The sequence below is a fragment of the Cinclus cinclus genome, chromosome 13, assembly GCF_963662255.1.
Source record: "Cinclus cinclus chromosome 13, bCinCin1.1, whole genome shotgun sequence".
Taxonomy (NCBI): Eukaryota; Metazoa; Chordata; class Aves; order Passeriformes; family Cinclidae; genus Cinclus; species Cinclus cinclus.
The window spans coordinates 15,823,974-15,838,745 of NC_085058.1; the positions used below are offsets into that span (position 1 = coordinate 15,823,974).

At 48.1% G+C, this 14,772-nt stretch overlaps 1 protein-coding gene across 2 annotated transcripts in view; it reads left to right on the forward strand.

Moving 5' to 3' along the window:
* ST8SIA2 (ST8 alpha-N-acetyl-neuraminide alpha-2,8-sialyltransferase 2) overlaps window positions 1–9,556 on the forward strand; it is a 29,847-nt gene extending 20,291 nt beyond the window's left edge. For both annotated transcript variants that reach the window (XM_062501479.1, XM_062501480.1), the window contains one exon: window positions 9,271–9,556. In XM_062501479.1, the coding sequence (XP_062357463.1) occupies window positions 9,271–9,556 (286 nt within the window). The remainder of the gene's footprint in view (window positions 1–9,270) is intronic.
* Window positions 9,557–14,772: the final 5,216 nt, after the last annotated feature.

Consider the following 14,772-nt stretch of genomic DNA (forward strand, 5'->3'; position numbering starts at 1 on the left):
TCCCCACTGTGCTCTTTGAGGGTGAGGGCTTTTAGCAATATCCAAGCCTCCAGTGCATTCCTGGGATATCAACATAGCTCCCAAGCCTGTGGTTTGTAGAGCTAAAAGCCTTGTAGGGCTTTCCTTGGAGAAATGTGCGTGCACTGAGCTAGTAATGAGATTTGTCACCCTGTGTTTCAGTGACATGCACAAGTCTGACACAACTCCTCAAGTCAGGGAGCTCGTGTGTGAGCCTGGGTGGGAGGGAAGTGACGTGGTCCTGTCCTGCTGATCAGATAAATAGGTGGTGACTGGGTTTACTTTGAGGGAAGAAAAGGGTCTTTCTGTTCTCTGCTTGCCTCTTCAGGTGTACAGGAGACACAGGTGTGGTGGGGACAAGAAGGTTATAAAAGAAAGAGAGCCCCAGGGGTGAGATTTCCATATAAATGATTTGGGAATGGGGTAGGCTCTTGCTTTTGTGTTACATTTCTCTAAGAAGATCATTATTCCTTAGGCATTTAGGGAGTTCAGGCAGACAGTGACTTTTGCTGGAGATGACTTGTGGCAATAGTTGTCCTCTGATCCTGACTAGACCCCGTTAATCTCACAGGATGGGAATTTCCTTGTGTAGCTGGTGCTCCCACTTCTAAGCCTCAGCATTAATGTTCCTTGATTTATTTGAGTGCTTCTCCTGCACACCTCTGAGTCTGAGCTCTGCAGGTCAGTTGGTCCCTGCTGAGTGTTTCCTGTTCCAGCTGAGGCTGTGTGTGAGTGCTGGGGGTGTGTAGGGGACAGGTTTTGGGGTCATTTCTGCCAGGAGCAAGCCCAAGGAGGGCCTCCAGGGTAGCCTGGGGGGGACTGGGAGGAGTGGAGTGGTGCCATGGTGCCTCACAGGCAGCAGTAATGAGCAAGCACCACATCTGCCCCAAGTGCCTGTGTTAGATGCTTCCCTGGGCCAGAGAGGCATCTCACAGAAAACACTGGCTTTGAGGTAAAGAAAGGGAAGGAAATGATACCACAACTCACAGAAGAGGAAGAGAGGAAGAAAAAAAATCCCACAACTCAAATTCAGAGCTATTTCTAGCTATAATTGACTTACTTTCATCTGTCAAAATAGAATTAAGCTCCTGTAATAAGCCCTCTAAATCAACAGGCTGCTAATCCTGTGCTGGCAACCATTCCTAGTGCCAGAAACTTCCCATGGGAAGCTTTGCAGAGGAGTTGGCAAGGGTTAGGCATCACTTTCCTATGGGAGAGGAGGATGCCTCCACAAGCTCAGCTTCTGAGCTTATCATCCAACTCACAGCATCTTCCTGGCCTTTCTGTGTCACAGCCCTGTGCTCCAGCTGGGCTGGCTGGCACACTGGCTGTCCCTGTGCAGCTCCAGCAGAGCAGTGTTGGAGCCGCCACCTGTGGCTGGCAGGACCTGCCTGGCTGGAGGAAGAGCAGGGATTTTGGGAGAAGCCCAGGGACTCAGTGCTGTCCCATGCACGGAGCAATGCACCCACTGTCCCCCATGGCTTGGAGCTGTGTCTTTCTTTTGCACATGTTTTAGTGTAACCATGGACTTCATTGGGGTCTTGTGCAAGGAACGTGGATTTGGGCTTCTCAAAACCTCCTAGGGCTCAGAGGGATGCAGCCAGCCAGACCAGCAAGCATGTGAAGTGAGCTGGGGCTGTTGGGGATGAATATGGCACCAGCACATGGCTGGACAGTGGCTGATGGCAGACTCCAAGTTCCTGGTTGGAAATTCAGCCAGGACCTCAGTGCTGTTCCTTGGGCTGCTCACCATGCTGGGGGCAATGGAGGAGGTGGCTCCTGGCAGCACGGAGGCAGCATTAATTCAATTATTACCACAGAGGCCAGTGCTGATCTTATCAGGGATTGCCCTCTAAGCCAAGGGAGCTGCTGCCTGGCCTGCCCTCCTGCTCTCACACTTACCAGCAGGAAAACAAGGATGCCTACTGATTAGCAATTAATCTAATGAAAACTGCAGTCCCCTCAGAAAGCCAGAGCTGATGGGAGCACTTCAACACTGACCCATTGTGTTGTGGCCTGGACCAGAAGCTCACAGAGGGGTCACCCAGGGCTGGGGGGCAAAGGGCAGTGTGGTTCTGGGGGAAGGCTGCAGTGAGTGCTAACCCTTTCCTTGGTACAGCCTCCTGAGGTTTGGACTTGGGTGGGTTTGAGAGTGATTCAGGCAGAATTGAATGAGCTGGGCACAGCTGAGGGAGGTGGCTGATGATCTCGGTGCTGTGTAGGAAGTCTCTCAGGTACCAATAGTCTTGACCATCTGCTCAGGGTAATTGATATGATGTGGTTTGGGGTGAAGGAGTCCTTCCTCAGCTCAAACTGACCACAATCACTAGGAGTTCATAGGAGTTTATTCATCTTCTGTGTCACTGTCCAATTCCTATGATCATCCCATACTCTTGCTTTTGAGGGATATGGTCTCCAACAACATCCTCTGTCTCTCCAGCTCTCTCTGTGCTGGTTCATAGCAGTGTGCTTTTGTTTGACACATCTGAGATTTGTGAAACAAATACATTTTGTGGCATGTGGTGCGCAGCAGAGAATGGTTAATCCACAAAGCCCCACAGCTCATCCCTCTGAGCTGCAGTGGGCTGCTGTTGTAGAGAGGTCCCATCTTCTCCCTTTTTTGATAAAACTACCTTTTATCATCTACCCTGAGTAGATTTGGAAGTCACAAAGAAATGAGAAATGGGGTAGGTTTTTCAGCCAAGGCACCCCTTTGTATTTTTTTCCCTGAGGAATAGCACTTTCTACAAAGGCTGACATCTCAGCCAGCTTCAGTTTGGCCACAAAAGTGTTGCCTTTTCTTTCTCCACTACCAGCAAAACACATTTGTGAGCCCTTGACTCCTCCTTGAACCACAGTATTTATTGTCCTGCTCTGCTTTCCCTCAAACCAAAACACATTTCAGTGGCAATTGAGCATTTTTCCTATAATTTTCAGTGTATTTGGAGATATTTGTAGAGGGTGCGTTGCTGAGATAAGTAAAAAGCATTTGGTTTTGTTGTCCTTAACAGCATCATTTGAGACATCACCTTTCTGGCTGTGAGGGTGCTTTAAATGTTTGCTGATAGCTTTTTTGTTGTTATTCTCGATAACCAGTGCAGTAGAACAGGGGTTTTTCTCACACAGTTCAACTCACACCAGGAGGGGAGACAGCCTTCAGCATTCCAGTGGAGGAGCTCAGAAGGAAGCCAAGTCACCCCCAGGGCTGAAGATTTGGGCAGTTTGGTGGCAGGGAGCCAGCACCTGGGAACAGTGCTGTGTGTTTCAGGGTGTGTGCATGCCTTACTTCACAGCGGTTCCCTAAAGTGTTCCCTGAGGAATTCCTCTGCTCCTCACCTGGCTGGGGAGCAAGCAAGTCCCTTATAAGTTGCCTGTTGGTGTCTCCAAAAAGCCTTGTAATCCCTATTGCCAAGCAGCTTTTGTTAGAGAAATAACATGAAATGCAGGAAGAGAGGGAAAATAATTGTGTCTGGAGGTTTGTCTGTCACTCCTTGCAGCGAATTCAGGGACACGTTTCACTTTGTCTGATCTGGTCTAGCATTTCTCACTGTGTCTGTCACAAGGGTCTCTTGGCAGTAACCAATTCCAGTCCCATAAGATTTTGTTAAAGGCTTCTTGAGGGGAAAAAATAAATTAAAAACCAATAAATCTTCCAGCTCCTTGGCTTGGTCTCCCATTAGGTTTAACATTCAAACTGCTGTGACAGTTGGCTCTTCAGGACGGCGATTGCCTTGCCCAGGGTGCCACGTGTGCTCAGAACTGCAGCCTGACAGGCCACAAGGTGCAGTCATCTTTGCCTTGGGTGTCTGCCTGGGTCCTCCCACCCAAACAGGGGCTGAGCCTTCACTTGAGTTCAGGGCACAAAGCCTTTCCCATGCATCAGCTGTGGTGGGAACCCTCATGGTGGCAACCCACTCCTGGTCCCCCCTTGCCTCGTGTCCCCATTATGCCACGTGCATTCCAACATCCTTTGCCTCGCTTGCAGCCACACATGTGCAGATGGTTCTCCTGACCTGTTGCTTTGACTACACTCTCTTGCATCCCTGCACAGCCTCTGCTTTTCTCTAACACATCAAACCAAAGTTCCTGCTTTTCCTTTTCACAGCCCTCCCAGCTCAGCTTTTCTCACCCTGTGTCTCAAGATTGGTTCTGCTGTGTCCAGCAGTGTCAGGCCAGCACCACCCACTTGTGGGTTTCCTAAACCAGATAATTCATACTTCCTCCCTTTTGGAGTTTCATGCTTACAGGGGCTCCTCTGAAATACCTGCCCTGGGGTCTTGTGCCTTAAAGCCCTTCCCCTAAACATTAAACAAATGGTTTAAGGTGAGGAAAAAAGATGTCCAAAGGGTGTAGGGAAAGAAAATAGCCATTCACAAGTGTGTGACTGGAGTGGGATGTGAGGGAGAACTGTGAACACACCATAAGCTATGTGTGGGTTAGATCAGTGGATATCCTGCAAAAAAAGCACCTTTGTGTGAGCTATTATCCTCACCTCTTCTGCACTTGAGGCACATTGAACCTGAGCTGTGGTGTGTCAGCACTGGGGGCCCAAGAGAGTTAATTTGTTCCTGTTAATCTGGAAGATTTAGTCTTTTCTTTTTCAAAAGAAGTGAAGGGGCATAGAAAGGAAAGGTGAAAGAAATAAGGTTATTCCCAATTATTTTTCTTTTTTGTCTGTTTGGAAATGCTTTAACTTGAGGGTGTTGAGTACCATATGTGTTTGAAAAGGCATCACAGAGATCAAGATCTGGAGGAGAAGAGAGGTTTTTATCTGTGGCTCAGAGTTGATTTGCTTGTGCCAAGTCACCTAAATCAGAACTGGGCTACACAGTCTGGATCTAGTCTAGACAAGGAGGCTGGGTCTGGTGTTTGGGCTTTGCCCAGCTTGTGGATAAAGCCCAACTGACACTGGATGCAGTTTTTGGAGTCAGTGTTAGCATCTGGATGGGGACATGCCCATTCCTGCTTGTCCTGCACAGGTCTCATCACTGAACGTGGCTCTTGGCTGTTCTGGTGGGTGTGACAGAGGAAACTCAATACCTGGACAGAAAAGGGCTGCAAGAAGCTGAATGGGGGATATCAGTTGCTCTCTGGGCTCGCTCCAGCACTTCATCTCCATCCACCCAGCTCTGGAATATGTTCTGTCTCCTACCAGCACCAGCAGGTCCTGTCCCCACCTGCACCAGCATCAGCCAGGGCACTCACTCCAGTTATCTGTGTCTGGTTTTCCTGGGTATTACTGGGAGCAGGATGTGTGTGGCAGACTGATAATACACTGCTGCCAGTCAGGGACTGGCACCTCCACAACAGCTTATGTTTATATCACACTTTATGAATTGGCTCTTTTAAAAGAGTCTAAAATTGCATTATTTCAGTTATTCTGATTTGTATCTTGAAATAATGCAGCTGATATGCTGAAATTTGATTTCTTCATTGACCTGTGTCTTTTATTCCTTTAATCAGGGCAATGGATTTTTCTATTAATTTTATCCTGTGGGTTAACCCTTACCTGGAGGGTACAAGTTATTTTAGGTTTTTCTCAGGAATGTCAGGATGTGGTTGGTAAGCAGAGAGCAGGACCCCTCCCTCTCTAGCAGTCCTTGAATGCTGCCTGCAGGGAGGAGTTTTGCACCCAGCATTCAAGTCCAAATCCAGGCCAGGGTCTTCTCCCCAGATTCAGTGATGCTGGGGGAGGATGAGCACTCTCAGTGTGGTGGGCACGTGCTCCAGGTGTGCAGTGGGGAAGCTGCCACCTTCCCTGGCTTGGGTGGCAGCTCTGGATTCCTAGGGGCTGCTTCAGAGTGTTGCCTCCTGATTCCCAGTGGGCTTTAAGGCCCCAGTACAGCAGTTTATTTCCCTGTGGCTGCAGAGCATTCCTCTCACAAGAGGATGGTCACACTGATGGTCAGGCACCTGGCAGCAGTTCTGCTTAGGAGACTTCTAATCATCTCCAGTTGAGGATTAGGAGATGAGGAGCAAGCAGAACCACCTCCCAGCTGTAGGATGAGATTCTCTGAGCTGTTCTTCTTAAGTCTCAGTACTAGAACGTGTTAGGGCTTGTGTCTAGGCTGCCTCCATACAAAAGATGGCCTTGAAGATCTGATGGCATTTTCTATCTGTCACTATCATGATCTGAAACCAGAGCTGTGTCAGGCAGCTTTTTCCCTGACAGCATCATGGTTCCTGTTCTGAGCCACATCCTGCTCAGGCTCCTGCCTGAGCTGCATCCACGCCTGGGGATTTATTTACAGGCACAGCACCAGCTTCTGAAGGAGGTCCTCACTGGGAGAACAGCTCTGAGAACAGAGGTATTGGGTTTCAGGACTGGTCTTTGCTCTTCTCTTTTAATTGCTGTCTCTCTCTGTAAAATGTTGCAGTTAATAGTTATGGTGATTGGTGTAGCCAATTCAAAAAATAATTACTGCCTGCTTCGAGATTATCTTTCCTCCTAATTAAAATCCTGGACCTCACATATTAAAGGTGTGCTGTTGACACAGCATCCCATGTGCGCCCAGACAACCTCATTTGGATTTACAGAATTAATTAGGTTTTATTTCCATCCCCAGCTGTTCTCTCCTGCACCAGGGTTGTGGCTGCTGTCTCAGCTGGACAGTGGTGGGAGAGATAAGAGGAAGGTTTGCATAGCTCTGACACTCCTATCACAAACCAGTGACTTAAAAGTATTTCCCAAACCTCACCAGAGGATTTCCCACCTTCACTGTCCAGGAAACAAATTGGAGGAGCTGTGGCATGGCCTGTTTTATGGATTGGGCATTATGCTTTATGTTATGTCATCCATGTGGGTGGTTTGGGACAGCCTGGAGTCCATCACCCCCTCTCAAAGCTGCACTGAGAATTTATAATGCTGCATGAGTGAAAGTTTTGCAATACCCTGCCTGCAACAAAGGGAAATACAGACAAAAGAGCCAGGTTTTAACTTTCATTATAAAAAATTGAATTGTCAGTGTTCCCTACCCCAATATTATCAAGTTAGCGTTCACTAGCTGCATTTGGTGAGGTGGGTAGGTTGTGGTAGGGCTGGTTTTGGGTGGTGACTTGTACACACTTGTTGGAATTAGTAAGGTTTTTGTGTGTGCTGGCTTGCAGAGGACAGCATGTGTCTATTGGGTACTTCAGTGATATTTTTCTCATTGTTAATATGCATGAAACTGGTGGTCACATGAATGGCCTGTGCGAGAATCACTTCATCTTGCTGTCAGAGTCCTTGGATGTTCATAGAGTATTTACAGCCTCTCAACAAAACACAAAAGTTAGTATTTTGGGAGGACAAAAGGTCACCAGTATTTTTCTGTGTATTCCAGCTGGTAAATTGATAGAAAGGAGAGTTTTAAGGCTTAAGCAGCTGCAGGACAAACCCAGACAGTTGTCCTCCCTCAAAGCCAGCTGGTTAATATGGCTTGACAGTTCTTCCCAGGTGGCTTCCCTGCTGCATGAGGATACCCTAATTCACAGTGTTAAATGGTTGTGATAATCTCCCATTTCCCTCTGCACACAGGGGGTCTAATGTGCTTACCCATAAACTCATCAAGGAGGTTGCTTTATGGCTACCTGTGGGAGCAGGTTGCTGTGGCACTGCAGCAAGCTCTGCTGGGTCCCCACAGCACAGCCCTATGGCTGGGCAAGCACAGAAAATGCTGATGCTGTGCCACTGAGATACTGCTTTCCCCCCCAGTTTCTTGTTCCTTTTTTTGCTGGATAGCAGCATGAGCCAGGCAAAGAGCTCCTTCCCAAAGCATCATCTTCGTCCTTTGCTAAACCACCCCTTGAACACCCCTGGATGTGGCACCCCAAAAAACTGTCCCTGTGCCCTTCCTGCACATGCCGAGGTGGTTACTCTGCTTCCAGAATTTGATTCACCAGAAAAGTCAATTTTTTCTCTTATCTGGCTGAGAACAAGCAAGCGCGTTTTGTGCCTTGGTTGCTAAATTTTAATGGCTTTCATGAAAAGCTAATTTGCAGGATTAAGGCTCTGCTGTCCCAAGGGTTCCTGCTGTCTGAGCACCAGACCTCAGGAGCCCAGTAGAAAGTGGGAATGAGGAGTGAGACACTTCCTGAGGCTCCACTGTGACTGCAGGACCCGGCTCAGGATCCCAAACATCTGGTGAGAGCACAAATGCCACGTGCTCTGCTCTGCTTCCTCCTGCCTTTTATCCAAGGTGCTGCCAGTCACTCACCTGAGCTCAGGCCCTTGGAAATTTGTGTGAAAAATAGTCCAAGGACTCAGGCAGGCTGTGGCACAGCAGGATGTGCTGTCTCCACCAGCTCTTCCTGCTCTGGGGCAGTGCTGGCATCAGACATGCTGGGGGAGGGGGCAGTGTGCCTGATGGGGATATCTTCTACCTCCCCAAACCTTCTGCTTACTGATTTTGCTCTTCTGACAGTGTTTTCCTGCTAAGCAAACCAGTTAAGTTGCCTTTGCAATAAATATGGGGAACTGGAAACATCTCTTACAGGATGTTGATGCTGCAATAACTTTTATCAGCAGCCCAAAATACCATGGCTGATACTGTTTCTGTTGTTGCATCACTGCATCCCTACATCCTTCCCCTGTTCTTTTTGCCATCCCTCATAAAAACTAACGTGCTTCCCAGCAGCAGGCTCAGCTGACCTCCATATCTCACATTTTATATTGCAATGTGCCATATTGTGTGTCTGATGGACTCGTGCTGCTGAGTGTGGTGATGTATCTTGGTCCAGGATCACAGCAGCAGTTGCCGGGTGTAATGGGAACTCAGCAGTGCATTTTAGCTCTTTCAGCCTGGTAACCCTTTGTTCCAAGGCAGATGTTTTTCCAGCTCTGTCGTGTTTGCTGTCAGAGTAAAATCTTCATTCATCAGTGAAAGTCATCAGCCTGTGTTTGACTGTGTCTGCTTCGAGGGGTTGTTGGAGTCTACTTGACATGTGGATGCTTTGGTCTGTGGTATTGATCTCCAGGGTTGATTGGAAGATAATTGTAGGCTGAAGTACCGAAGGCCACTGTTGCAAGCAATTTGTTTTTCATAAAGGATTGTCGAGGCATGAGATGCTTCAATGCCATGGCAACAAGTGTGATGTAGCCAGCAGACAGAGAGCAGGAGGATGCAGTCCCTAGAGAGGCTTTCCTTGGCATGGAGAGCTCTGCTAGTTAGAATCCTCTCACTTTGAATCACCAATACATCTCAGTCAGAGACTGGAGAGAGAAAACGTGCCTGGTGTGCAGGGTGAATAACAGGCTCCACTGTCCCTTTGCAGGTACTGGCTGACCAACAAGGTGCACATCAAGCGACCCACCACCGGCCTCCTCATGTACACCCTGGCCACCCGCTTCTGCAACCAGATCTATCTCTATGGCTTCTGGCCCTTTCCCCTGGACCAGAACCAGAACCCAGTCAAGTACCACTACTACGACAGCCTGAAGTACGGCTACACCTCGCAGGCCAGCCCGCACACTATGCCCTTGGAGTTCAAAGCCTTAAAGATGCTGCACCAGCAGGGAGCCTTGAAGCTGACTGTGGGGGAGTGCGATGGGGCCACGTAGGGTGGTGCCCGGCCACGTTCCTGCACAGCCACGGGAGGAAGGGGAGGGGGAGGAAAGGACAAGTGGTGCCTGGTGGGGTTGGTCGTCTTTGTTAACGCGCGGGACAGCGACACAAATATATCTACGTGGTACCTATATATATTGACCTGAGTATTATAACTGTTCGGTGTTCACCAAGGGAGGGGCAGGAGAGGTGCACGAGCATCTCACAGGACTGGCCTGGGCAAGACCCCTTGCCGTGAGGCTTGCTGGACTCGAAGGGTGTTCGCCTTGCACCCGAGAGGTGTGAAGGTGGCCTTGGTTTTTGAGGGTATGTTAGGTGATGGGTAAACGTGAGCCGTTTGTCGTGACTGGTCCGAGGTTGGTAGTTAGTTTGTTTGGCCAAGGCACGTCCTTGGCCCCGTGCTCGTGGCGGGGAGGGGAAGGGGCAGGGAGCGGGGTGGGCAGGGAAGGTTTGTTGGTGGCTCTCACAGCCCAGGGTCCCGTGGCACTGAGCAGGACCCGGGTCCTGCTCCACAGGGAGCAGTGCCCAGATCCATCCAAACACAGAGTGCCAGGCTGGGCACAGCCTTCGGAGCAGGAGAAGCCTCCGGGGCTGCAGCTGGGTCTCCAGGAGGTGGCAGGGAGCAGAACAAAGCTGGTCCCAGTGACACTCACGTGTGTGAGGGCCTCCAGAGAATGAGACGATCAATGTTGGGCCAGGGGGATGGTGAGGAGGATGCTGGATGTGTATTTCTCATCCTTTTCTAAGGAGCAGTGTAGGGAGGAAGTAGAGATGCTGGAATGTGACAGGAGAGAGTTTTGCTGCCACAAACCAGCACCATTGGTATAGAGTAGTCTCACTGTGTCACAAAGACACTCAACATCTGTCAGGGCACGTGAAAACCATAAGTATATCCAGCTCTTAATTCCTCTAATTCCCAACTGTTGCCTGCTAAGCAGCCTGCCTTCTTTCCCCCTCCAAAAACTGCCAAAATATGGGTGACAGGCCTAGACCCAACCAAGCAGAAAGACCACAGGACTTCAAGGAATTTTTTCAAGTCTAAATAATTTATTTTCAGTTTCTCCCTGAAGAACCAGCACACAGCGCTGAATTTCTGGAGTCCCACTCTGTCAGTCCTTTCAAGCCCTAATTATCTCTCACTCCCAACAGTTAAATAGGATGTCAGATGGATCTTGATGGGATGCTTGCCTAGTGATGAACATCATAGAAATAATCTTTTTTTTTTTTTTCTGCCAGACAGAACCCAAAATATAAAGTTTTTTTTATAACCACATTTGCTTTTCTCTGATTTTCAGGGGTTTTGAAGGAAGCAACTAGATTGATCTGATGATTGTATTTCATTTCTGCCTCTGCAGCCTATTCTGTTTGTCTCCTAATTAGCACCCAATGCCAGAATACAGGTGAGTCCAGAGTTCAGCAGGACTGTTTGGGTTTAATTTGTGGGAGAGTAAATAACACTGCACAGGCAGACCTCAGGCAAGCACTTCACTGGTGCCATGGCTGGGTATCATCACCTTCGGGCCTCCTCCTGTTGCTGTGTTTTTTAAGTTAAAAAGTGTACAGTTTGGGGCTAAAATACTTGACATTGTCTCTGAGTGTTTCAAGTGGTAAAAAGAAGAGCTCACTTTCATGTTTTGGGCCATAAAAGCTACTGTACCCATAGGAGCCTCCAGCCTGCTAATTAGTGTCAGATGAAGATGGCTAAGATTAAGGTATAAGCAACATTATAGTGGATAAATGTGGGCTAATCTGCCACTGAGGGGATGTTTCATTCCAGCACCAGAAAATTATTTCTTTTATGTCTTTTTTAAATTTTTTTTTATATTATTTTTACTTGAATTTAGTTTCACAATAAAGCTGAACCTGGCTATGAACCTCAGCCTAAGCTGAGACAGAAAGAGACAGACAGTAAAACTACTGCAGGATGGAAGTAATCTGCAATCCCAGAGAGCTTCCCACGATTCAGGAGTGGTTCTTAAAGCCAGATAATTCCCAGGTTTGTCCCCAGCACGAGGGAGGGATAGAGCAGGGCTGGAGCTGCAGGGACTGCTGAAGCCAACTGTTGTATGGAGGGGCCTGGGCTGCGGTACTGATTGCTGTTAGCAAACCTTCTTTTTCAATAAAAATAGATGAAATGAAATAAACGTGCAGGGGTCTTGTTTTTATTCTGTACTTTCATCAAACAGAAGGGCAAGAGGGGAGGCAAGACCATGAAGTGGCATGGGGTTAAATGAAGGGACCCTGGAGCCCCTTTTTGCTGGTGAAGGAGAGGGGAAGGCTGGGCTCTTTTGCCCACGTGGGGTGGATGTCAGTGCTGTGCCAGGGAGACATCCAAAACCAGCAGGATGTTCTCTCTGTGCCTGCAGAGATTATTGAGCTGAAGCTGCAGCAACACAACAGGGGTGTGCCAGGGGGTGAAAAAGTGATGGGAGAAGGGATTTTTTTTTTTCTGGTGCCCTTGAAGCAGCTGCTGCATCAAAGCACAGGCAAGTTATAAGCAAATTATTCAGAGGGATGAAATTGCTGGTGATGTTTCTATTCCCAGAATAGGTCCTGTTCCACCCCCATTGTAAAAATGCATTAAACCATGAGCAAGACCCTGCAGCTATTGAAATCCCTGGCTGAGCTCCCATTTCACCTTGCTGCCATGCAGGCTGGCCTCTGCTGTGTTTATATGCACAAAAAACAACTAATAATTTCCCCTTGCTTTAGTGTTTTGTGTCAAGCCCTCTAGTCTGGTTCTCTGAGCCGCTCCTCAGGCTGGAAACACAATTTTTCATCTCAGTTTCCAGCAAATAGCTGGGACCTGGCTCCACCAAGCCCCAGTGAGCCATAACGCCCTTGTGCTGTTGATGAGCTGCAGGAGCAGAGGTTCAGATTCACCTCCTGCAGCAGTGCTTGGGGTGGATGGATGAAATTTGGGCTATTTTGGGGCAGCACGGCAGCTGCCAGATGCTGTGGGGACCTGGCTGCAGCAAGCTGCTGCTTGATGGATTTCTTCATGCCCAATTAAGGCTCTTCTGTCATCAGCAGTGGAACAAAGGGGAGTGTTGATGCTGCTTAGGCAGAGATGCAGGTGCACAGTGTTGCACCATGAATGAGTTTAACCACCCTGAATGGCAGCAGCAGCTCTCCTGGCTCTTCCCTTCTCCATCCCACCACTCCCTCCAGCAGTGAGGCTGGTCCAAACTGGTGGTGCTGGTGGCTCTGGCATGGGGACCCCACTCCCACGGGTTAGGCATATTTGTGCCAAAAGGCTCTGGATGGTAAGAGGCGACCTAAACTTGAAGAACAGAGGCAAGCTTGAGTCTCCAACTGGCTAAGCCCAGAGATTGGGGCTGTTCCCCAGCGAGGCTTTTTGGGGCAATGCTGTAAAAGGTGTTTCTGGCCAAACACAGTGTTCTCCTCACCGTGAGCCCATGGGGTATTTTCCAGGTACAACAGCTTGGGGAATTAGGGCTGTGGGTCGCCTGCTCCCCACACCACAGTGAGAAGCCCAGCTGTCTTTTCATTTTATCCATGGTTTGCTGGGTTACATCCCAGCCTCGGAGTCTGCCACAGCTTTGGCATATATATATAAATACATATATATATCTATGTATAGTGACATGGCTCTTGGTCTCCTGGGGGAGATCTGCCCATATCTGGCCCTGACACCAAGCACATCTCTGGTCAAACTGCAGAGTCTGCAGGCTCCACTGCCACCATCCTTTATAATTACCACCTGCACTGCCTTGTTCAAAGCTGACTGAGGTGATTTGAGTTTCAGCAGCTCCTCTGAACTGCAGCACAGCATCCCCTGGCTGCTTCCCATGCTGCCCAGGCAGGGCTGCCCAAGGCATCACCTCCCTCCCAGCTCCACAGGACAGGAATAGAGTTTGGCCCCTTCCCCCAAACTCTCCACCAGCCAGGACTTGCTGCAGGTCAATAACCAACCCTCTGCGTCAGTCACAGCACAGATAATTAGTGAGCAAAGTGCAAATAGTCACTGTGATTCAAATTATCTTTTAATTTCTTCTCAAGCTGCCTCAGGGGTTTCTTTAGTCCTATGAAAAACCTGATTTTTTTTCTTTTTTTTGTTGGAGACACCAATCTTGCAAACCAGAAAGACACAATATTTTGTATTCAAGGCATAATGTAAGTTGTTTACATTTTTACATGGTGTTTTGGATACTTCTTGGGAATAACACTGAGCACTTCAGTCTCACTTAAATGATACAAATTATTTCAGTTGATCCCAAAACAAATACATTTTTAATTTTCTGCAAAATAGTCTCAAAAATGTTGCACCATCAACAAATCGTGACATAGATATTGTTGGGTTTTTTATCCACCATTCCTTTTCAAAATTTAAACAATCTAATTTCAGGCTAGAGAACCTTGAAACTATGGAGATTAAAGCTTAAAGCTTTGAGAGACCCACAGGGGACAGCAGGGAACTGGTTTGGTTTCCTCCAGAGTGCCCTACAATGTCAGGAGGTAAAACCAGGCACATAACCATGTTTTCCAATGTAATGCTTTGTCAAACCATACATTTTTCTTTTGGTCTTTTGGTTGCTTTAATTTTTAGGTCTCTCACATTTATGAATAGTTTATTAGCATGCATTTTCATCTGTGTGTGTTACTCTATCACCCTCAGCACCAGACAGCAGAATTTCATTTTGGGGTCCCCCTTTTAACCACATCAAATGCTTTCTAGCCTTCCTCTTCTTCACTACTACTTAATCTTATTTTTCTCTGTGAAAACAACTGAGCACTTCTGAGCTGGCAAATCTTTTCTGCAACTTCAGTAGTGCTCATGTTCTGCATTGGGTCATCTTCTCACTGTGGGTACCACCAGCAGCAGGGAATGGACTCCATGTCTTACTTGTGCCCCCCAGATAGTTGCACATCACCCATGTAGGAAAGGAAGTTACTGAGAAATGCTTTGGACAGGGGCCTGAATGATAGCCAAAAAAACCCATAATCCACCCAAGAGGATGGACTACTCTTCCAGTATGGACAGCATCAAGGCATCCAGCAATAAGCTCCTTTTCCAGCAGGAATAACTCTTGTTTGATGAATTCCTGTTCATGAGCAAAGCTGTCACAGGCTGGTTCCCTGCACAGCCCAGCTGGAGGCAGATACTTTTGGCTGCTTAACATCATCTCCAAGCAATTCTACCTGTGCCCCTACATTAACCAGGATCAGCACTCACTGGCCCTTCCTACTG